At 35.4% G+C, this 25,484-nt stretch overlaps 1 protein-coding gene across 11 annotated transcripts in view; it reads left to right on the forward strand.

The window, feature by feature from the left end:
- The window catches only part of lama2 (laminin, alpha 2), a 131,570-nt gene that overhangs the window by 43,522 nt on the left and 62,564 nt on the right, over positions 1–25,484 (forward strand). For 5 of the 11 annotated variants that reach the window (XM_059024018.1, XM_059024021.1, XM_059024023.1 and 2 more), the window contains exons 6-17: positions 907–996; positions 1,117–1,234; positions 1,509–1,687; positions 1,803–1,902; positions 2,169–2,329; positions 3,911–4,051; positions 5,124–5,297; positions 12,952–13,053; positions 15,508–15,719; positions 16,473–16,584; positions 18,796–18,834; positions 20,442–20,555. In XM_059024018.1, coding sequence (XP_058880001.1) covers positions 907–996; positions 1,117–1,234; positions 1,509–1,687; positions 1,803–1,902; positions 2,169–2,329; positions 3,911–4,051; positions 5,124–5,297; positions 12,952–13,053; positions 15,508–15,719; positions 16,473–16,584; positions 18,796–18,834; positions 20,442–20,555 — 1,542 coding nt within the window. The remainder of the gene's footprint in view (positions 1–906; positions 997–1,116; positions 1,235–1,508; positions 1,688–1,802; positions 1,903–2,168; positions 2,330–3,910; positions 4,052–5,123; positions 5,298–12,951; positions 13,054–15,507; positions 15,720–16,472; positions 16,585–18,795; positions 18,835–20,441; positions 20,556–25,484) is intronic. The other 6 variants (XM_059024022.1, XM_059024026.1, XM_059024027.1 and 3 more) reach the window with 2 other exon arrangements.

Below are 25,484 nucleotides of genomic sequence, written 5' to 3' on the forward strand. Positions count from 1 at the left end.
ACATTGTTTTCATTAATATTAAATAACTATTTTAAATATGATCAACTCTTAAAAGAGTTGTTTTTTAACTGTTTGCTTGAGTTTTATTTATTTGTTGATAGCCTCATGTAAGGTGTTTTGAGTACTTGTACCTAATATTCAGAATTAATGCAATTATCATATAAAAGTAAAATTATAAAATATATGAATAAATGTTTAAAGCAGGGCGGCACAGTGGCATAGTGTTTAGCGCTGCTGCCTCACAGCGCCAGGGTCCTAGGTTCGAATCCAGCCTAGAGTACTGTCTGTGTGGAGTTTGCATGTTCCCCCCGTGTTCGCGTGGGTTTTTTTCCGGGTACTCCAGTTTCCTCCCATAGTCCAAAAACATGCTGTCCAGGTTGATTGGTCACTCTAAATTGCTCTGTGTGTGGTGCCCTGCGATGGACTAGCGTCCCGTCCAGGGTGTAGTCTCGCCTTGCACCCTGTGTATGCTGGGTTAGGCTCCGGCTCACCGCAACCCTGTAAAGGAGTAAGCGGTTAATGATAATGGATAGATGGATGTTTAAAGCAATTCACTTTATAATGTTTTCAAAGCTGCTATAAAGAGATCAATTGCTTGGGGGGAAAATGCCCACATTTTTTTTTCTTGAAATGTTTAATTTGTTCTGAGTCACTGAATTGCAATACTGAATTAGGTTTACTGAAAACAAATGTCAAAGAGAAAGCTGGTTAGTAAGATATTCACAAAAATGAATTCAGAAGGTAAATCATTTTGCACAATAATGTCACAATACATTTGATCACATTATTTTAAAAAACATGGTTGAAATGCTTGTTTTGCTATGTTAATATGTTTAGTTCTGAATACATGTATATTTAATCTTTAGACCATTGATTTGTAACATACTTACATTGTATTTTATACAGTATTATTATTCTATAAAAGATATTTCGGTTGGAGGAATGTGTATCTGCTATGGCCATGCAAAAGCTTGTCCTCTTCACAATGAAACCAAGGTTAGTGCACTCTGTTTTGCTGTTGCCAGTGCCTTTTTGTGACTACAGTAAATTATTTGTTTTTATGTGCTTTTGATGATCATCTTTCCAAAATATTAAAATGATTCTTTGTTTTAATAGAAATTTAGTTGTGAGTGTGAACACAACACCTGTGGAGAAAATTGTGATCGATGCTGTCCTGGTTACAACCAAAAACCCTGGATGGCTGGAACATTTCTCACCCGACATGTGTGTGAAAGTAAGTTAATCATCAAAAATGTGTATTTTTTTTTTGTTTTTGTTTTTGTTAATTACTTTTAAGTTATGTATTCACCACCTCTGGTCAACACTCTGTCACCAGACCAACGTTATGGATCGGAAGTTAGGGAAGTTGTAAAATCTTTGGCCTTAGAAATGGTTTGTATTTTAAGGAACTTCTTAAGGCAATAATTTCCAAAACAAAATGCCAAATCCATACTTTAGTCATGGACTGACTGCTCTCTAAAATATACTGTGGAATTATTTCTTCACAGAATGTAATTGTCATGGGAAGTCTGAAGAGTGCATCTATAATGACACTGTAGCGAACAACAAGCAGAGTTTAAATGTCAATGGGGAATATAAAGGAGGTGGTGTGTGCCTTAAATGTATCAGAAACACTGCTGGAATAAATTGTGAGACCTGCACTGATGGATACTTTAGGCCAAGTGGGGTAAGATGTTCATTCCTCTCTCTTTGTTTTAATATGAGCTGGCAATAAATATTATAATTGTATAATCTGATATAGTTTAACTTGTGTCATTAAGAATGTATGCTAAACTTTCCAGGTCACCTCCTATGAACCTGATCCCTGTGTTCCTTGTTCTTGTGACCCAGATGGGTCATTGCATGACACATGTATAAAGGATGAAACAAAGGTTGAAGGAGGTAAGATACATTTTTTCTTTAGCTTCATTGTCATGATCCTTTGTTTGAGAGCCCCCGATCTTAATTTCAACATTTCAACAAGATCAGCAAATCCTATAGCAGACGACATGTCTGTTCTCCAGATTTAGAACATCGACACACTCAGGGGTGTAGGTTAGTAATACAACTCACTGTCATGATAGGAATTCATGTTTTTGTGTACCAGTGCTTTGAATCATTCAATGAACTAGTGTTATTAAGTTGTTCTTCTCTCATTTTCATGTCAGACCTGGGACCTGGTTCTTGTCACTGCAAGCTTGGTTATGGTGGGAAGAAGTGCGACAGATGTGCCTTTGGTTATACAGGTTTCCCACACTGCATACGCTGCAACTGCAGCCTCGATGGAAGCCAGAACACTGATCCTTGCGAGAAGCCATGCAACTGCAAGGTAGGCCAAAAATAATCAATTAATGAACATATTGCAGCTATAGATTTACGACACAACCAAATATAATTATTGGTGTCAGGTTAAAATGCTAAGGCTGTAAATTCAAGCTGTTCGATTTCATTAGGGTAGCTGTAGGCCTTTGGCATCACTTACTATAAATTAAACAATACCATCTATTACTGCTAGCACAGAATGGGTTACCGGCCATCGTAATGCCAAGTGGCTGTTAATACTTTAATAACCTATTTTATTGCAATTATAAGCTACAGTAATGTGGTGGAATGGAATCTAGATGAATTGCCAAGGACATTGCAAGACCCACTCAAACTGAGAATAGACACAGTATCTTTCAGATTGTTAACCATTCATTTCTCTAACTTCCCTTTCCAATTTGTTTGATCTGTTTTCTTTTTGCTTTGTATTTATGTTTCACAATAAGAATACCCAGGGCTGATGCTCTTTTGCTGATCATTTCTCTGCTGTAATCAAGTTCAAGTAAAGGTTTTGCTAAATCTGCCTTAGATGTAAACATCTTATTTTCCCCTATACCTGCATGTGTGTAGGCTCTGGAAACATTTATGCACAGACAGTCCCCTTAGCAACCATGATACATTCTTAGCAAAATCAATTTCTGCCCTCGCTGTTGCTATGGAACTGTGACATGTAAATATACTCGGAACTCAGAAAATGTTGAAGTTTCATGGCAGTCACTGACCCATTTTGTGTGACCTTGGATTAGTCGATTGACCTCTTCCAGCCTTAGTTGCAGCTGTAAAAATCTGGTCTCTCCCCAGGAACCAGATGTATCTCCAGTTCTTCAAAATACAGTTTATATGCCTCACTGGATTTTGAAATGCCATTCTCAGTGGTGATTGGCGATATGGGTTTCTTCTAAACACTAACTGAACCAAGCTGACATCATAGCAAAGAATAGATCAGCCAAAGTACCTTGATGTTAATAAATGCCAGCAATACAAAAGGGATGATCATCAGATTTAACAGAGACTATATTAAAAATAAAAATAATAAACATATTTGAGTAATTATAATAAGAACCACTCCCAATGATTGCAAAAAATCTTAGTAAGGTAATGGAATAGAAAACTAAAACACATAAAAAACTATAAACATACGATGAAAATACTTACTCTTTAAGTGACATGTACCATAGAATGAAGACGCATATAGTGGTATCAAGATCATTGGAAAGAACTTTACATGCTGGCTTGAAAAAAGTAGGTAATGAGGGACACAAAGGGAGCACAGTACATTGCATGAAACAGGAGAATGTAAGAAAATAGCAGACAGAAAAAAATAAATGACTATGTGTTCATGTTAAGCATCAAAATGTTCCTCTGGTCTCTGACACCTGCAAATCTGGATAGAGTGCCAAAGCTAATAGTTGGAGTACAGGCAGACAGCCAAAGTGTAATACTTGTGTAATGAAAAGTACAAATTATTTACTGTTTGTAGGAAAATATTTCTTAGGACAATATAAATGACTAAATGTGACAAATTAGCAACAAATGTGTGTTTTTTAAAGCATTGACATTTTCTGACATTGAAACAATTAACTTTCAGGAAAATGTTGAAGGGGAGAACTGTGACCGGTGCAAAGTAGGATTCTACAATCTTCAGAATGGAAATCCGAAAGGCTGTGAGAAGTGTTACTGCTCTGGCGTATCCAGTGAATGCACAGAGTCCCATTGGACCTATAGTAATGTAAGAAATATGACAGGCTTAACTGTCTCATTTCCTTTGTTTCACAATACATTAGTGGCTTACATGGATAACTTTGCTTAACCCTTTCATTTTCAGAAAAATAAAACAACACAACCATCTTATTACAGCTGTGAAACAGCTTCCAAAATATATCTTTGCGGGCAGCCTCAAAGAGCTGATATCTGATGTGAGCACACCTTGATTATAAAATATTAGCATAGCTTGTTACTATGTGACAAGAGTTGGAAATGCAGTAAGTGGTGGGGTGGGAGTTTTATACAGCTTACATTTGTACAACAGTATTATCGTTTTTGTTTTTTTTTACAATATGTTTTTGAAGTGTTTTGTTTTTTTTATTCAAACATCCACTGTTCACTAGGGAACAATGTAAATTAAATGGTTGTATATTATATTAGATCATCTGCATCAAGTGTGGTGCTCCATGTAAATAAGGTATATTATGTTTCTCTCCCTAGTTGCCTTGACATTCAAAAGGGGTTTATGAGGAAGGGCATTATGATAGTGTTGAAAAAAACTTATGGATGGTCCAGATAAGTAATTCAAAATCACAGATAAAAAGCACTTTTCTAGTTGTATTTTGCCCTGGGATGTAATGTTCTTTTTAATGGAAACAACAACAAAAACATATAATTATGTGAAAAAGTTTGACTTATGTTTTCAAGACTTGTTTTATGGGTTTCATTTTACATAATGTATTTGGAATTCTCTGAAATAGTACATAGATTGTATGCAGTGTAAATTGGATACAGCAGTAAATATACATCCTAAAATTGTGACTTAGTTTTCTACTTGGGCAAATTGAGCAAAAAAAAAAATGTAACACACGACTACTGTGGCTTAAACAACTTTCTCTTCAAGGTTTGATTTTTTCTTACCACTTCAAATGGGACTTTTATAAGAGCACTACATTGTATTTGAATACTGCTGTACTGAAAAATTTCCTCAATAAAATGTTTTCAAATTTATCTGGAAAGGCAGGAGTTGATTTTGTTGTGAATAATTTAAACAAACAGTTTATATTCCAGGCATATCTTGTGATTTTAAATTGCAGGTGTCAGATATGTCTCGTTGGTTTCTGACGGGACCACTGGGTATTAAGAAAGCCCATCCTGTCCAGGACTCGTATGATGGACCACAGCAACTCAGCATTAGCAACGAAGAAGCAAGAAAAGTGCTGCCACCACTTTATTACTGGAGTGCACAGCCTGCTTATTTGGGAAACAAGGTATGTTTTAATTTTATTTCACAATCATTGGTACGTAGATTTTTAATCAGCATTCTTAGATGCTAGTTTTTTTGTGTAGTTAGTAATCATGAGCAACATTATACTATTCCAACCCTAATATTGACGTCCATTCAAGCAGTGTATCTATCTATCCTTCTTTTCTTAGGTCTTCTTCATTTACATGAAGGTAACAAATCTGATCCTCCCACTGAAATTATAGCCCCTTTCACACTGCCACTTCTACCCCGTAGGTCACAATCCTACGTAGTGTGAAACTATGTACCTGGGTCGTACCCGGGTTAACCCGAGTCCCAGCGATCCATCTCAGGATGCGGGTTGACATGCTTTGACCCGGGTTGAGTGACGGCCGACGAAATAACAAACAGCCACGCCTGCATGGTTTCACTTTTGCAAAGAACATTTTTGTTTATGCTGTTTAGCCATATTTTTGTTGCTTGAGACACAGCATGAGCCAGATTGCAGCAGGGATGAAGAAACATTTGCTCTAATCAACATTTGGACCGATGGTTCAATCCAGAGAAGCTTGGATGAAAGCGTCTCTAACAAGCTGCTTCCAGGGCATTGATATGAGTATTGTGTACTTGCGCTTGTCACCCACTTTAACCCTGCTTTATCAAAAGCAGTGTGAAATCGCGTAGCCGACCCGCATGACACTGGGTCCTGACCTGGGTAGGTTCCGACACAGGTAGAGCATGCCAGTGTGAAAGGGGCTTATGTCTGTCTCATAAAATGACATTGAAAATGGTACTGCACTGTTCTTTGAACTTTATACAGTATGTGGGCAGGTGTCTCATAAAAATAGTTTTCCTTTTTAACATTGACTGTATTGTATGTGATTTACCTTGGTACTTTAACATTGTATCATGTTTTTATGTCACTTCTGTGTGTGTACTACAGGGTTGGTATACAGTGAACCTGAAATAGCCAGTTGCTAAATATGCCTCTGTCATGTAAGTGTTGAAAAAAAAACACATTATCAGTTTACTGACAGAACTGCTAACCGCTTAGATTAAGTGGCTGAGTTGTAGAGTTGTAGAAAAGCATATCAAATTATTGTATGACCTTAAAACTTGAGATTACATTTAAGTTAAACAATAAAATTAGTAAGATTGACTGCTAGATATCATTTTTTGATGTCTGAAAGAACATCTTGATTTTTTTTTATTACATTATCAAATTTGGGAATAAAGAATGCCAAATGCAAATGCATTTACTGTATTTTTTTGCAAATAAAGTGGAAACATGCAATGCTTTCTCCTGATGCCAGCAGAGCAATAATTATAACCATTTTATACTGTCCAGTTCTGCTCGGATGGCCTGTCATGCTTTGTGTAAACTGAAGCGTACACATTTATTATGCTACGATAATGCTGAAAGCCTCAAACAATTACTTCTGTACATCTTAAATGCCATGTTTTATCATGTACAACTATAGCTCTTGTGACATTCATTAGAATAAACAGATTTCTTTTTTTTTGGTGCAATTAGGTTCTGTTATCATGTATATCTAAATGGTTTACAAATAATATATTTTAATCTGTTGTATTTATCATTTAGAAGATTAATGGATTTAGTAATTTATTTTATATTTAAATTATATATTTTTATACAGTATTGTATTTTAAAGAATAAAACACACAACCTTATTACAAGTTACACATTCATTTCAGTACATATCAGAGCTTATTAGGGCCTGCAGTGAAAAAGGTAACTCCAGTTCAGGAAGAAAGCATCATAGGCTCATCAGAATAGGACCTGGGGTTCTTTCTTAAGTTAATTCAAAGCATGTAAACACTAATAATGAACAATTACACCAATGGTCTAATTCTGTGATTGCCTAAAAAGTGCTGCTCGGCACCTTCAGGGGTATCTGAAATGGAATTGCACCAATTATAGTGACTGACTCTTCAGTGACATGTGACCTATCATGGGTAATAGTCTATTATGATGATAAATGAACCCATCTTTCAGGCTTCTGCCTGAGTAAACACTTGAGCAGTTTCACAGAAACTGGAGCTATTACCTCTCATCTTCAGATTGACCAGAGTGACAGCGGTGTGAGCAGAGAGTATGCATGGATAGATGCCAATGATCGTTTTACTCAAATGAATATACTTACAGTCGGAGAGGCCTGAAATGAGTTTTTCCGCTGCATTCTGACTTTCATTTAAATAAACACTGTTCACTCGAGTGTTGCTCCTTTCCTCATCATGGCCTGCTAATATGCTCGTTACAGATGTATTTCTGGAGCAGCAATTGGAGAAGACCTAAGTCCAAGAAGTTTAACTGAAGTGCATGGCATATCAAAATAAAATGATTGTGCCTTTTACCCATTCTACAAGGTATTATCTTTTTGAAGGAGCAACCCATGCCCTGATCTGGTGCGCAAAGTGGGGGGCGCGTCCCACCCCAGGGGAGAATCAATAAGGGAGGCGTGACTATGATTAGAGGCAGTTCTGTAAAAATTATTATTATTATTGTTTTAAAAGGATAGAAAATTTTTAAAAAATACATAAATGACAGGTGATTAGTCCAAGTTATTACCTTTCAAATTAACTGTTGACGCTCACTCTAGGACTTGTAGAACCGGAGAAGTTATGTTTGAAATGGCGATTGTCAGTGAAACTGCAGTGAACAGAACCAAAATGGCGGGTTCCATGTATTTGTATTTTAACAGTGTTTTTCCCGGATTTAATGTAAATCGTGTATTTTTTCCAAGATTTAACCAAAAAAAAAAGTTCTGATTTATCTTAATACATAAATGTTAACAAACACATTCTTAAAAGTTTTGAAATGTATACATTTTTTTGGCATTGTAGTATGCAGAGGAGGCAGGGAACCAGAGACATTGGCTCTCTGAGTGTAAGGGCAGCTCTGCAGCACACAATATCAAATCAAGTGCTTCAATGAGCTCATTTAGCTTCAGATTTAGCTGACAAAATAAATATTTATTTTGTGAAAACCCATATTTACTTTTCCAAATTTAATTGCTGAACGATAATGTTTTTCAGATTTTTCTGTTAGGTAAAAGTTTAATCACCAGGTGTAAAAAAAAAAAATTAAGTTACATTTACTGTTTCACAGATTTGTTTGTCAGAAATATTAGCTATGTTAACTCACCACTGATTTATTTGTTGGAAACCCAGATTTAACATGTCAGCTAAATGTTGACTCCCAAGTTTTAAAAAAAGATTTATAGACTGGTTTTAATGTTACATTTACAATATATGTTTCCAACATTTATACATTGAATCTGAAAGTACAATTTTGAAAATGTGTACTTTGTGTTTGTTACCATTTATGTATTTAGCTAAATCTGGACTTTTTGGTGGTTAAATCAAGGGAAAAGTACACGATTTACATTAAATCAGGAAAACAAACACCTGTTAAGATAGATGTCGGGGGGGGGGGGGGGGGGGGGGGCATGTAATAAGTATGCGCACTACTGCACTAGATCACCTGTTCAATATGTTATCAACAGTAATACCACATTACAAAATATCACATTACAGATAAGAGCAGTTATAAAGTACAGTAAAATCAGTAGAAAAGAAGATCAAATTCAAATAAGAGCAAAATAAAGAATACAGTAGATAATTACATTTAAGAAGGAATTCAACTAAGAGCAGTATACTTATAGTAGAAATGTTTGCTTATGAGAGTAAATTCCATTAAGAGCACTTAGTAAGTACGATAAATGGATAAGAACGATTTCAAATAAGAGCAATTGCAAAAAACGTGAATACAGTTACCTTTAAGTACAAGATACAAAATATTGTTATAATTAAGAGCAGTAGTAGAATATGGCAAAATATGGAGCAGTTCAGTGGAAGTACAAGATGATTCAAGTACTGGTGCAATTGGGTGACATGTAGTTCATTGTAATTGAGAGTTGTGAGGTTTATAGATGCTGTCTGAACAGGTGTGTCTTGAGTAGGTGCCGGAAGGTGGTCAGGAACTGAGCAGTCCGCATATCTGTGGGTAGGTCGTTCCACCACTGAGGGTGGAGAAGGAGCAGGCTCTGGGAGCGGGGGAGTGTTGAGGATCTTTCTGTCAATCAGAGCACATGTTTTGCCGCTGAAAGAAAGCCCATTCATGACATCAACACTATTGAGATTTTACTGTGCTTTATTCTCAATGTTTATTTTATCTGCTTTAAAAAAAATCATACACAAGGCTCAGTTCAGAATTCCATGAACCTGCAACGTCAAGTCGAAAATGGTGACATACTAATCAGCAATCTACCTCAGCCACTTAACAGTATTCTCTACAAAAATGTTTTCTCTCTTTTGAATGAATATCACAAAGTAAATATAGCTGGATTTACAGCAGTATATAATAGTTATAGGACTGAAAGCCTGTATGTATGGGTTATACAATAATCCATAATACAGAGGTGTTCGCCATCCTATAACTCAATAGTAACTACTTAGTAATGCCAACATTAATTAATGATATATCATTCCACACTTATTGATACTGAACTACAAACCTAACATGAATTCATCATGAACAGTGGCAGCATTGTCATGAATAGACACAGGGTCGATGATATAAGTAAGTGTTAAATGTATCATTAATTAAGATTATTTCGTATGAGATCAATATCAATTAAAGAATCTTGTGGGAAAAGGTGTGTTGTTTATATGTATTTACATTATTGTTAATGCAAATTAAAATGAAGTGATACCAGAATATGAATGCACCTTTTTTCTTTTTTTATAGTACAGCAGCATTTAGTGTATGTGCAAACGACCATATATAGTGCAACCTTTTTTGCAACATGAAATTGTAAAACAAATTACAAAAATATGTTTTAATTCATATAGAAAATCAAAATACAATATTTAGCAAATAAACAGCAAATAAGTAGTGAATGATTTAGACTTGCTGTTTCTTGCTAAACTCTGCATCAGGCTTAGTTTAAGCAACTGCAGACCTTTCTTTCAACACACATTTGAGTCCTAAAATGAACATTACTTTTTACACATTCTTAGTTCCTAACATTAGGTAATTTCCTTTCGCAAAAAAATGGTGCGATTGTACTTAAGAATAAAGAAAATGGAGATTACACAGTGTTGTGGCTTGATAACATTTTGAAAATCTATTTATAAAGAAAAGCATGATGTAAATCATTTAAATTGGAACAGATTCCTATTTATTTTGAAATAACTGTTTCAGTTAAGATATACTCCGAATCAGTTGAATTATTGCCCTCACAAGTGGCCCTGTTTCATGTTTATCGTACAGTATATTGGTGTCCATTTTAATTCATACATTCTAGTTTTCATTTTATGATTATTACAACCAGCTTTTTAATTTGATTTTTACTTTAGACTACATAGCACAGTGAACACGTTCCCAGTTGGTTGTACTTTAAGCAAATAATCTGTTCTGTTCCTTTCAATATTAAAACAAACATGACATAGTAGAAAGGATGTTTAAATGTCAAACTTAAACCGAGTTGTTATAAATAAATATAGCATTGTTTTCAGAGCCCCTTAGAAAAATCTTGGATCCTGTTTTCAGAAACTCAGCAGAGGGTCGGCTATACTGTCTTTTTTTTTACTGCCTGATCCCAGCTTTATTTCCACTTTGCTATGTCTTGTAAAGCACAATTTGGGCGGATCTTTATCCTGAGGAAATGTAGCAGCTGTGGTGTCTGGAACATGATTTCTAGCCTGTACTGTACAGCATCTTTTATTGTACTTATCTACTATATTGTACTATAGTTTAGATCTTATCTAAGGGGACAATAGCCTTTAGAGGTCATCAAGGTTTTCTTTGTACAATAATAACTTTTTTTCTGCCTGTCTGTTCTATTTATCTAATACCAATTTTTGGATTGTAGAACTGATGTTATTCACAGCGGCTAGAATAGGTCGCCATGGCATGTTTTCAGATTTGACCTTCAAAAGAGTGTGAGTCCCTTGTGATACATTAAGAAAGTTTGAGCTGAAGGTGATTTATTGTGTCTGCCGCAGTTAGTTATCATGTGTTTTTAAACATGCCTTAAGAACCTAATTAAAGGCTAAGGTCTTAACCTGAGAGCTAAATGTAAAAAAAAGGTCTATCTTAGAGCATTGATTACTTATACAAGCATTGTAAAGGCAAAGTTGTAGCACTTGTATTTATGCCATTTGCCAGTGCTAAGATTCATAAGAGACACTTTTCTGTACAGCTAACCTAAATATATTGTGGAGTAGTGGCAGCAGTGTGGAGTAGTGGTTAGAGCTTTGGACTCTTGACCGGAGGGTTGTGGGTTCAATCCCCAGTGGGGGACACTGCTGTTGTACCCTTGAGCAAGGTACTTTACCTAGATTGCTCCAGTAAAAACCCAACTGTATAAATGGGTAATTGTATGTAAAAATAATGTGATATCTGTGAAATAATGTGATATGTTGTAACAATTGTAAGTCGCCCTGGATAAGGGCGTCTGCTAAGAAATTAATAATAATAATTGTATACAACAATGCTTTGACGTCAGTAGAAATCCAAGAGATGTTATTTTAGGTTGATACAACTTTACTTTCACAAGCCCCACAATAATGTGCAGCTAAAATATGATCAATACCAAACAAATTATAGCATGAAAAAAATGTATAACTCAAGTGTATGTGCTACACTGTAGTTTTCAAACTTTAATCAAATGAGCAGTACAGTCGAGGTGCAATATGCACGTAGGTTCTTTGTCTGGTAGGGTACATTTTATTCTACTTTAAAAAAAACTGTTTACGAAGTGTTTTATTTCAAGTGGCATTGCCCATTTAAGCATATTTGGGTCACCCTTGTTGCCAAGTCAGCAACCACATGACATAACAATGATGATTACAGCTAAGGAGGTTTACTTCTCCTTCAAGGCAGATTTAAAATGTAGGCTTTCCTGGGTCAAATCTCACACTGGCTCTATTTATTTAATGTACAGATGCCCTAGAGCTGAACGTTTGAGGCCCAGCAGGGGTTTCTACATCTAAATAATGCTGACTTGAAAAGTTGCCTCCTGTGGAAAGATAAAATGAACTTCCTGCCCTGGTTAGACCAGAGACAGTCGTAGAGGCAAGCTTTGATATGCTGTTTCGGCTGAAGGTTTTGCACTTTCTTTTTTGGAAGGGTATTAAAAAGAGGGGAGGGGTTGCTTGTCCTTACCCAAATGAAAGTTTGTGTTGTTGTTTACCATGCCTTTTTCACTCCATTTGTACTGCATACTATGCATTCCTGTTCTTTATAATACTTTTAACCTGGTGTCAGACATGCTGAGTTTTGAAAAATAAAAATGTCTAAAGCAGTAGGTGGATTTATAGTTGAAGCCTGTGTTCTTTCTTGCATACTATTACAGTTTAAAGTAATATAATTCAATGTAGGACCATAAGTAACTGCTTCAGTAACTGCTTTAGGCCTTTAAATGTGCTTGCCAGTAAAAAAGAAGCAGTTCTGAACACATTTTTGTTATTCAGTGTTTTATGAGTGAGGTTTACAGTATACCCTACAAATTACACCTTGTAGTGATCAAGAGTTTTTACTTGGGCATGTGACAAATTAAAAGTGTGTTGGTAGGCTGAAAGGGTTTAAAATGTGAAAGTTGTAAGTTGTGCATTGCTTGAAATATTGATATCTGAATTTTATTTCTTTGCAGTTAGCAGCGTATGGAGGAAAACTGATTTACACAGTCTCCTACGACATCGTAGGAGTGGATAAAGCAGTCCAGGCAACAACTCATACTGATGTCATTATAGAGGTGGGTACTCATATTGTTTATGGTATGTAAATTCTGCAGGTACTGCATAGCACAGGCTTTCAAGCACAATGATATTTGACTAGACAAGGTGCTGAGCAAGATAACAAGATGGTGTTTCTGAAGCGATTTGGAGGGGTTGTATAATCATTTGAGATTTTGCAATTTCCAAAAAGCTGGTGGGAGGGGGAATATAACAGAATTTCATGTATAGGTTCCAGCTAGGTTCTAATATGATGTTATAAAAGTGATGATTAGGCACATTTCTTTTTGCAGAATTGATAATATAAACTACTGTACAGTAGGTATTTTTCCACCACATAGAGTAGATAATTGGCACACTAGCAGATCTGTGTCATAGAATAAAACAAGAACTAATAAAGAAAGGACTAATATAAATAGAAGAAAAGAACAAATAACATATTTAAACCATCTCAGAACTACTCAGTATCGTTTCAACTAGGTAATTTAGAGCGATTGTTGCTGACAAAATAACTCCATAAATCTTACATGTTGTGCATTTCCATTCGTTATACAGGTCTTAAATGTGTAATTTTGAAAGAGACACGTTAAAGTAAGCATTAAACCATGATATCTACCTCACAGGAACAAAGGTCTAGACTGGTTCCAAGAACCAGGCTTGAGTACAGCTGCCTTTTCTGAACTCTTACATTTTAAACACTTTCATGTTCTCTGTCTGCCTGCTTCAAGGGCAAACATGAGATAAGTGTGTTTGGCTAGAAAGCAGAAGTACAAAGAAGAAAAACAGAAACATATGTCCAGGTAATTAGTTAGATGTACTAACTATACAGATGTTCAGTAATATTAACTGGTTATTTCTATTTTTTTTTAATCACAGATTTTTTATTTTTTATAATTTATAATTTGTATAAAATGCACATCCATTTTCTAATGTGAACCTTCTGCATGTAGAGGAAAGTGATATTAAGAAACAGAAATACATTTTAATGAAAACTTTACAAAAATAACAAGGAATACTTTATTTATTTGTTTATTTATTCTTTAAACACACACACACACACACACACACACACACACACACACACATATATTAGGGATGCATATTGGACCGCAAAAACCAGTCCGATATCCGGTTCAGCCCTGTACCGCGGTCCGTACCGAAAAGCCATTGCATGGCAACTCAAACAAATCGGATTGGACTTCAACATCAGCGGTCCGTAGCGATTTTTCTCTACTAAAGTGGTCAGCGCGGAAATCCCAGATCAGGCTCCCAAATCTCATTAATGGCTCAGGACTATGTTTATCAGTCTAAAAATACGCTTCAGGTGCCAGTGTTGTTACCAATTCAGTACCTCCTCCTCAGAAATCTGTAGCCCATCGCGCATTGCGCATGCGTAAACAAATCATCCTACAGGCCCGTCTAATTTTTCTTTTGCTCGCGTCTGAGGTAAAATACGAGTAATGTGCACGCGCAGCAGTTGTAGGCTGCATTTTTGCAATAATATACAAACTTTTTTGACAGGACGGCATGATTTCTTTGTGATGTGTATAATCAGTTATAGTTTGTTTTCATTAAAAACATCTTTGACATGCTCAGCTTAAACAATCATTAAATAATTAATGCTTAATGTATTAACTATGCGACCTACCTGTTTATAAACGATTGTGCCGATTTCAAAGTAGCCTATTTTTAATATATATATATATATATATTTGGATTTCAAAACATGAAAGTAAATGATCACAAATGTTTTCATGAATGTTGTTGCTCTGTGGTTTGTGCTTTTCTGTCTGGAATAAACACGAGTCGTGTAAATGATATTAAAAATGCATAATGTATTACATATAACTTTATTGTTTACATATATTTGTTTATATATTTTATATACAGTACACACACAAGACGGGTACTGACAGTGAGAAACACAGGGGATACCAAATTAGACAGCTGACAATATCTTAGGCTATGGCTGTATTATTTGGTATCCCCTGTGCATTTCAGGCAGTGGGGCTCCTAGAAATGTCAAACTTGCACAGTGTGTCTACTTGTGCCCCATTATCACACACAAAAGGTTTGATTGATATTGGGTGTATTTACAGTGAGAAACACAGGGGGTACCAAATTAGACAGCTGACAATATCTTAGTCTATGGCATATAAACAGTTTGAGCACCACTTCCCTACAGTATGTGATTGACTGGTGTGCATTTCGTACGTGATTTTGTCATGCATGTTTCTGAAGGAAAGCACTGCACATAAATCACACATTCATTAAACTTTCATATAGCAAGACTGGAAATGGCTTAAGCACCAACAAAGGCATTGAGTACAATAGTTTGAACACAAAGATGTGCTTAATTTACAGTAGGTTGGATCTTTAGAGTGGACTTCATGCTAAGCTACAGTTCTAAACCATTCATACTGAGTAGTCTTTGCATTGCATTTTAAATGTCAAAATGTTCCATGTTTATATAGGGCAATGGGATGAGAATCATGAAGACCCAGCATGGAATCCAGCTTTATCCATTTAAAGAACGCACAGAAGTAATTGTTTTGCGCCCTGAACATTTTAAACACCAGAGAACCGGCTTGCCTGTTAGCAAGAAGGACTTCATGATGGTTCTAACAAATGTGACTCATCTGCTGATAAGAGCCTCCTACAGCAATGAAAATGAAGCCATCTGCAGGTAAACAGAAGTTTGGATGTAGGGTGAGGTTTTGAAAAGAGGGAGCATACAGAAATTACTGATGAGAGTTCTATGTAACTAAATCATGTGATGTTCTTTATGTCTTTGATTTAATTATCACATGCCCTCATTTTTTGGAAATCATTCTTTTTTTCTCCAGTTCCATTCCTGAGAATCATATTTCTATTACAGCAACACTTGAAATAAACAAAAGCTGTATACTTACTGTATAGGAATATGAAAAAGCAGACATCAGTTCTAACCAGGGAATAATAATGTTTAGTGATTTATTGTAACTAAATAAATAAATACATTATGATTGCAAACTTTGCTCAATGCGCCGTATTTTTACACAGTTCAGCCTCTCATGCATATTATAGATATTGACAAAGCAAAAGGGCTTGCATGGTACACATTTGCCTTCGTTAAAAGCCTTATCTATATTTGTGATAATTATGAACCGAAATATTGGTATGATGCATTATTGTCCTTAATTAAGTGAAAGTTTATAAACTACAGTGTACAACAACAAATATGTTATGTGCAAAAAGCTGTTATTAATGTTACGATAATATAAATGGTAAAGAAAATCTATTTAAATGTTTATTATACATAAGCAGATTTTTTTCTTTACCTTTTACTTGATAGCTTTTACCCTAGTCTCCAGGGTTTAATCAATAGTCCAGATATTTTGACGTTTTAAATTAATTTTCATGCTTTTTTGTGTTTTGTTTTTGTTTCTTATCCGAACAGGTTAAGTTCTGTCAGCCTTGAAGTAGCTGTTCCATATTCAGACAACACAGCTGTGGCAACAGCTGTTGAAATATGTAATTGTCCTCCTGGCTACACTGGCACTTCTTGTGAAGTGAGTGACCCCTACAGCCTGTTTAAAAAAAACTAGGCATCCATTATTAGTTAGCATGGTTTGAGATGTAGTATTTATAATTACATAGTGTTATAGCCAGTGTCATTCGTCTTCTTAACAATTACACAATTTTGTACAAGATACACATGCTAGTTTTCTCAGTTCATTAAAAAAAAAAGATAAGGCACAATTTTGAAGAAAAGCACAAAAGCATTTTTTGAGAGAAATAAAACAATTGCAATGCAAAACTAGCAAGAATCAAATAAATTGCAGGAAGTATTTTTTTGCTAGTTTGAAATATATTGTATTCCTCTATAGTCTGACTCTGCTCTTGTTTAAAAAAAGAGCCCTCAGACTTTCAGTAAAATCACACACTTCTGAATTAATTTCCATCTAACATAGAATTTAATATTGTTTATTGTTAAAATGTTTCAAATAAGCTAAGATCTTGCATGTAACTGTAATGTCACTCAAAGGATTATTACAAGTATTATGATTTTGCAAACCCACTGCCGCCTCTAATATTGCTAATATCTCATGAACCATATAAGCTGTCAACTTAAAATTGTCAGTGTTATGGGAACTCTGCAGATTTTTTTTTTACCTGATGGCCGCCATATGGGGTCATATGACTTTTTGGTGATAAAGACATTGGCTTCATACTTGGTACACATACGTATTCTATAATTTCCTAGGTCAAGTTCAATCATGGGTGTGCATCATTTACTGCTGGCGATGTTTTGTTTTTGTTCACAAAAACTCACATTTATGCACCTGTAAGGCATAATGAATTTGTTCTAACAGGAAGATACTATGCTAAATGTGTTGATGCTGCTTGACAATGAGATACAACTGCACATTCATCATGTAAAAGGACTATTAAACAAAGAAAACTCAACATTTTTTTACATTTAAGATAAATCAGTGTAAAACGGCAACATTCTGTACAGGAAAAATATGTACATTAATGCTAGAAATCTTACCTCGTTGAAGAACAACAATTATTGCCTTTTTATTAAGCAAATGACGTTCACAAAATACATGTGTCTACGTTTTTTCAGGTACTGAGTAAAAAGGTAAAATAAAATGTTCCAGGGCCGGTAGCCTGTTATATAATGACAGATCTTTCCTCTATGGAATTATCTGCTGTAGTTGTATATAAAATACACATTTTCTACAGTTTGTTGCTTCTGGATATGATTTTTTCATGACTTTTATATTATAGGCTTCATTAACACAAGATGGAACATGGTTTAAATTGTGTTATTGCTTGTCTGAAATAATTGTACTACTGGTGTTATACTATACAATTGTGTTTTATGAAGCAAATAAACAAATAACACAATAAACCTGAAAAAATGTGGCCAGAGCAATAAACATGAGCAAATTAAGTGAATTAGAAGCAATGACATAAGCATACAACGGCTGAAGAAAGGGAAATATCTGGATAGAGCCCCATATGTTGTTGGCCTATGTTGTGCAATGGATAAATGCGTTGTCCTTCATGTGCCTTTTGCTCATGGTAACTGATATGGAACAGCTTACAGACAGTAATGTAAAATGCATGAATATCTCCACCAGAAATTGTTTCTGGGAGCTACAGGGTTCTGTGTGACCCAGCTGATTCGAAGTGCAGTTGTAATACACTGAGCAGGCACATGCTTGTTTTCCAGTTGTGTGAACAGATAATCCTCCACCCTGCAGCTAGCATTGAAATGCTACAGTCGAGAACCAGCAAATGGATAAATCAACCGGGTACAGTTTAAAGTGTAAAATTCAAATGCTTGATCTTCGCTCTGAAAGGTGTGAGGGCAGGGCTTCATCACTCACTGTCCAAGAAATTGGAAAAAAAAATATTCTGCCTTGTTATTTGATTTACACATCAAAAAGTAAGAGAGCACCTTACACTGTAAAGCACATGTACAAATTACTGCCAAGACAACCAAATTATGAATTACCAAATTTGTGGAACTCATGATATTTGGATCAAGTGCTTTCATACAATTTCAGTACGTTAAGGACGTTCTGTGTAAAAAGGGGATTTACTGAAGTATTGTGACAGTCACTCAAATATTGGTGCACTTTGAAATCATTTCAGTTATACCCAATGCATGCAACGACTCTTCCTGGCTCTTTCATTTCTTTTGTCTTTTGTTGCTGTACTCCTTTTCTTTTGCTCCTTCCTTTCATACCTTTGCTTTTCTTTCTCAGCAGAAGCAAACACCTGGTACACCTTTGAATAAAAGTGAGGTCAGTATAAAAAACATGCTTTGAGAAAGTAGGCTTATTACAGTACAGTATCGACCTTTAGCTTCATTATAAAGGTGTTGATACATTCTCACACAATATAGTTCTTTGTAAAAAGTAATGTGGAAAGATCCCAAATCGGCTTCATATAAGTATAAAGAATAGGCATGGAAGTCAGAAACAGTTGTATGTTGTCAATAACAAACATAACACATACTGTAAAGTAGCAGAATCTGCAGCAGTGTGGACTCTTGACCGGAGGGACATGGGTTCAATGCCAAGTGGGGGGACACTGCTGCTGTACCCTTGAGCAAGTTAATTTACCTAGATTGCTCCAGTAAAAACCCAACTGTATAAAATGGGTAATTGTATGTAAAAATAATGTGAAATCTTGTGACAATTGTAAGTCGCCCTGGATAAGGGCCGTCTGCTAAGAAATAAATAATAAATAATAATTTTGCAACCTTAGTACTGTATACATGGGTGAACGTTTTTTGTCGTAGATGAAATTCCATCAAAATGGCCTCTCCCAGGTCCATTCTTGTGATTCATGTAGAAATGCAAAAAATAATCTGGGGAGGGGAGGGGGGGGGGTATACATTTTTAATTGTGGAAAACTGTACTTGATTGAGACCATAGGTGTCTAACCCATAGTGCACAGGGGAGGCAAACAATATTTTGCACCTCCTACTTTTTTTGTTCTGCGTATACACTATTATTCTATGTTTTGTTATGGTTTTGCCTTTACACGGTTTAAAATGTAATAAAAAAAATGGAAAGTCATTCAGAAGACAGAAGTACAACATTGATAACAAAAAAAACAAAACAAAATAACACACACAATAAAACGCACCCTACACGAACATTGGTTTGACCCATAGTCTGCACTATTTACAACAGCTAACGTTAGCAGCTGTGTGACTGCAACAGAAGATGCTGGGCGGTTTATGGAGACTTCAAAACATGATTAATTAAATATAGGCTAGGTAGTTGTTAGTTTGGTTTGTTTTTATTCTCTATTAATGAAATGATAAACATTGAACAAGAGTGGTTTTGCACTAGGAGTTTCAGTCAAAATGATAATTGGCTACTTTCACCCATGTGTATATCATAATGCAAACACTATAAGTCTACATGCACAGATTATCAACCAAGCAAATGAATATGTGCATATGGTCCAATTATCTGTATTCGTTAGTCTGGTGTTTCTTAGTCTTTCTTCCTGTTTTCTGTTTACAATCCTGTAAACTTTGCTTTGTCTCTGCAATGTAGCTTTCTGGTTAATTCAGCTGCAAACACTTAAAACATGAAGAGTGAAATGACATACCGTGAGAAATGAGTACATGCAGTTAATCACATACTGTATGACCATGGGGATTAGTTAATTAAAGCTTTGTAAATGAATAGGTTCCTAGATAATAACCCACAACCAAATCATTAAACGGAATGAATTTGAATCTGGAAACATTACTGTATTTTTTATTGAATTTCTTTGGCACACATCTTTTTACATCTTTATTGTTCTATATTTATTAATCAGGTTTAAAATGACAAGCTCCAGTACCTGATGCAGCACATCTTTTCATCATTACAACTCCCTTCTTTTTCAGGCATGTTTGACGGGTTTTCGGCGAGCTAACAGCACCCTGTACAGAGGGCTTTGTGAACCATGTCAGTGCTTTGGCCATTCGGACTATTGTGATGACTTCACTGGCGAGTGTCTGGTATGTTGTAATTACTGAGAAATGGATTAGCAATTCCTTGGTCTTCTATAATCTTGTATTGAATTAATCTGGTGCACAATCCTTTTAGTGTATTAGGTTACCTCGCCTTTTTAGTCTTTTTAAGCAAGTTGCTAAAAATGTTTCACTTGCTAAAATATTGAATGACCTGTGTTTTTTTCAAGAAATTAAAAACCTTAGCTAAATAGTCATTCACTATATGCACTACTGAGATGATAAATCTATTTCATTATTTTTTAATTATATTATACATTAAACATAGAAGACAAGTAGGGTGGGATTTTCAAAAGTTTGTAAATGATAACTCCGGTGTTAATCAAGAAATCGGTATGTAGCATTGATTTTGGCATTTTCAAGAGGTCGTTATGCCTATTTCATTATTAAATAATTGTCCTAACGTGATTTCCAAAATTATGTTGATTTACAAAATAATGTTAACGTCTTAATGAGCAGTGCACTTGCGACTATTTCTTTTGTTTGTGCGGGAATGTAAAAGCAAATCTGTGTTAAATGTCATAATTTATCAGGAGTTAATTTGCACTTTGAAAAAGAGGGTTTTAATTAATGAAAGTATATAACTCACCTTGAAACAGAAATTTAACAGACTGCGTCTGTGACACTGACGATACAGAGAGTGTACAGAACCAGGTTTAATTTCTTACACACTACTGTATTTGTAGTTATGAAAATATTTTAGCCTTTTCTATACTTGTGGTTATAAATTAGATTTATACGCTTATTTTACCATTTGTAACCTTGCGGAATGTTTGTTGTATTGCTAAAATGATAGATCGTTATTTGCACCTATGGACTGCCAAGTAATTATCAATGCAACGGTAGGCTATTTGAATCCTAGATGTATTTGTAATGTTGTCAGACTCCCCCCATACTTTATGTACAATGTACACTTTCACTTTCACACGTTTGTATGCATATAAAATGTTCTTATAATACTGTAAGTGTTCGGTGGCTAATCATGTTGAGTTTATTTATCACAGAGGCCAAAGAGTAAAAGAGAAAATGCATGATTAGAGGAATTCGACGAACAATTAATTATAAACAAATTATGTATTGGGTTAGGGAGTTCTATTGTAATGTTAAAATCTTAAATACATAATGAAGTGTTACATACATGGTATACATGTATAATAACTAACAACTACCAACACCAATGGCACTTGAAACGTATGTATTTATAGATAGCCTACAATCGTACAAAAGTAGATGTCATCACAAGAAAATAAATTCCAACCAATAATATACATAGTGCTGTCCGATTTTTACCCACACGGTAGATAATCATATATCAGCATTTTATATGTGAAGTGTTCTAAATAAATGTACATTCTGCGTGACATAATGCACAGTTTTAAATGAAGTTTAGAAATTATACACAAAATAGATAGTCCCATTATTTTTTTTATTTCCATTTGGCTGCTGCTCGCCTCCCTGTACGCTAGTAGTTTCCATAACAGTGAATTCTGCTTCCATTCATTTTTCTTGATCTTGTTAACATGCATTTTGATTGACAAGTTCCCCTTATCAAGTAAGTCATTGAGACAGGAAGTGATGTACGTGACCTGCGACAGTTAAGCTTTTTAATGAGAAATGCGTTCATTAACGACCTCATCGACTCAATTTCAAAGCATTAACAGGTTGATTTAATTAACACATTTAGTTTGAAAAGCACTTGCTACTAAAGCTCTCGTTACTATAACACAAATTCGATACAATAGCACTGGTTTTCGAAAATCCTGCCCATAGTGTTTTACTCATAATTTTATGTCAAGCATTCTTCCATATGTATTGCAATATAGATGGCACTGTCCACTTGATGTACAGTGTTGTCACAAGACTTCCACAAGAGTTTCCATGTGTGTTCTAAGTTTACTCAAGACATTGTGCTTGAGCCAAATGAAAAATGACCCTATACATTTCGAGTTTCCATTGGCTCAGTTTATTTTACTCGAGAAGACCTTCTTTTCACCCGACGTCATGCAAATGAAGGAGAAAGGAGGAGGTCGATATGCAAATTAGCCATGCGTAGAGTTCTCGTGCTGTTTTTCACAGACAGCTCTGGAAAATGTGGTTTCCTTGCACAGACAACAGGTACAACACGAGAGAATCTCACCTGGAAATCCATGGTTGTCAGATGACATCTTGTTTGAGTGAAACTTTAAAGCACTCATGTAATAAAGCTGTGTTTTATGTGTCTCGTGCCTGATTGTTTAATAATGTGTTTTACTACTCTTGCCCAAATTGTTTTTCAGATGTCCATTGGTGGGATGGCATATTGTTAGTTGTGAATAATATTTCAACTAATTTATCACACAACTTTTTAATTAAAGAAAAAAGAAAATAATTAACCCAAAGGTATATAATGAAACTGTCCATCCCAGCTAGTGCAGATCACCATGGCTGAAAACCGTCAGAGACGTAAGATTATAGAGATCTGTGCAGGACACCTTCCACTCATGCTCCCAAGGCTGTCTGGATTGGGAGCAGTGGACGTTTTCACGTGAAATGCAGGTTTCCATGTGAAAATGGGTGTGGATTTCCTGTGTTTTACGTCATGCTCACGAGTAAATGAGATTTACCCTATCCCTCTCTGATCCTAAACCTGATCCTCTCGAGCTGTTCTCCCAGACATGCACGTGCATCGCCACTTCACGTGTAAATAACCACAGCATAGCATAGCAACCTGTCACCGAATGGCAGGTTCAGTCGAATTCAGTCTCAAAGCAGAAGCATCACTTAACTATTTTTATTTTAAAACAGAACCTTAAAGCACCTCCATCCCATTTCGGATTCCATCCATTTGGAAGACTCTTACCTCCATAGTCCCCAACAATTATCTCTTTAATTATACATATCTGATGCTCTAACTCTATCCTGACCTGGTTTAGTGTTTATATGACATTCATTAGCAAATCTCTCTTCCTTTTCATATCCCTTTATAGACCTGTGTAAAGGATACAGTACCTTCTATTCTGTACTCATATTACTAACTGCTTGCTAGCATGAAAATGGCAGAGAATAAGAGCCTCTATTGCTTAACTATAAAAAATAGCCTTGTTACTCCTTTTTCCTCTTTGTCGTTACGTCTGGACCCGTAAACCAATAAGAATTTAGGTGTTTCTAGGGGCTTTTCTTCAAACAGCAGCTATCACCTTTTCAGTGTGGTCGGAGCAGCTAACTGTTGTCTCCATGGCAATGTATTTCTAATCAAACTGCCTTCACCTGCTCAGTCTAAACTGACAGGCAGCCCACCCCAGAGTTCTTATTATCTGACTTGCCTCTAGGCACGGAATGGAACTCAATACTTCCCAATCCATCTAGACAGCGATGCTAAACACCAAGTTACTTGGTTGGCTGAGCTTTCTTTAGACATAGATACAAGAATAAAAAATTTTTAAAAAAGAATTATATATTTTCTGTCGAAAACCTTTTTTTTTTTTACCTTAGCCAAGTTATGAAGGTTTTTCTTTTCCATTGTACTTGTCTTATGTGATTAAAAATAATAAGATGTATATTCCATACATCAGATGTGACAACTAGTTATTGAATAATTCTGTTTCACCTTTAAGCAGGATTGTAGCTGTGCAGCCTTGCAAGGAGGCAGCCAGAAATCATTCCTTTTTCTGAGATATTTTCAATACTAATAAAACCATTAATGATTTACATGAGAGGTAGGAGACAGTTTAAAAAGCAATGAGCATTGGAGGAACAGGCTAGCATTAAACACAACCTGCCAAAAAGGTGCAGTAATAAACTAGATATCTTTGGACACTGACAGTCCCCATACACCACTTAATAAAACTTTTGTTTCCCTCTTTTAATCAAGAAATCTTCTGCATGTGGATTATTATGCTGAGTAGACATCTGCAATTAACTCAAGAGCATTTAAATTTTATTAGGCCTGACGAAGCGTGTAGCTTAAAAAAACATTTCTCATTTAATTAGCATTGCATTAGTCGAGTTTGGGTTAATGCCAGTATGCATGAATATGCATTATTATTTTAAATATTTTGACACCAGGTTCTTTCAGTCCCCCAGTAATTTAGTATATTTGATCTAATTGTATGGGAATTACACTTATTAAACTTGTTAGTGCAAAAGTATGATTTCAAAATTTTGTGAATCTGCAGTTAACTGTTAACTTCTTATACCTTGATACAGCTATTTTTGAGGTTTATTTGATAAACGCACTGCTGGATTTCTGTGCACACCTTTCAAACTCAAGTGTTTGGTCTTAACCACCGTGACTTACTATCATTCTGACAGAAATGCAGGTTTCTTACAGAGGGGCCGATCTAAGGTTACTCCCTGTTAAACACAGATGTGAACACATTGCTGTATCGCTGTAGAACACGGCACACAGATGGCATATCTGTCATCTTTTGGACTGTGAACACTACAGCTGAAAATAAAATGAGTCTGAGCAACCAACAGGATGATGGCAGCTTGCATATTTATTGATGTGTCAATCTTGACCAATTCACAGTGCTTATCTTTTTCTGAGAAATAAAAAAAATAAAATTATACTCCTCCCTACTGTAACCTTACAGTCTTATACTGTAGTTCTTGAATAAGAAATATATTTTTAAAAGGCAATAGACATTTTATTTTTTCTGTGGATATTTCTTACTTTATGATTTGTACATTATTGTGAGAATCTCAGACTTGAACAATAATGTCAAGTGTAAAAGTTGTTTGCTGTATCGTTTGCTACTCAAGAAAAAGAAAAAAGAAAAAGCTGTATAAGCTAGACATATAAGTCTACCAGTCAGCACTACCAGTCAGCACTTAACCCTAACTTTAGCCCCAATATGAACTTTAACCCCACATTTTATGCCCTTTCCACTTTAAATGTCTAACTGCCGGTATACAGTATTTATAGAACCACTGTAC

Source organism: Acipenser ruthenus, chromosome 5 (genome assembly GCF_902713425.1).
Source record: "Acipenser ruthenus chromosome 5, fAciRut3.2 maternal haplotype, whole genome shotgun sequence".
NCBI lineage: Eukaryota > Metazoa > Chordata > Actinopteri > Acipenseriformes > Acipenseridae > Acipenser > Acipenser ruthenus.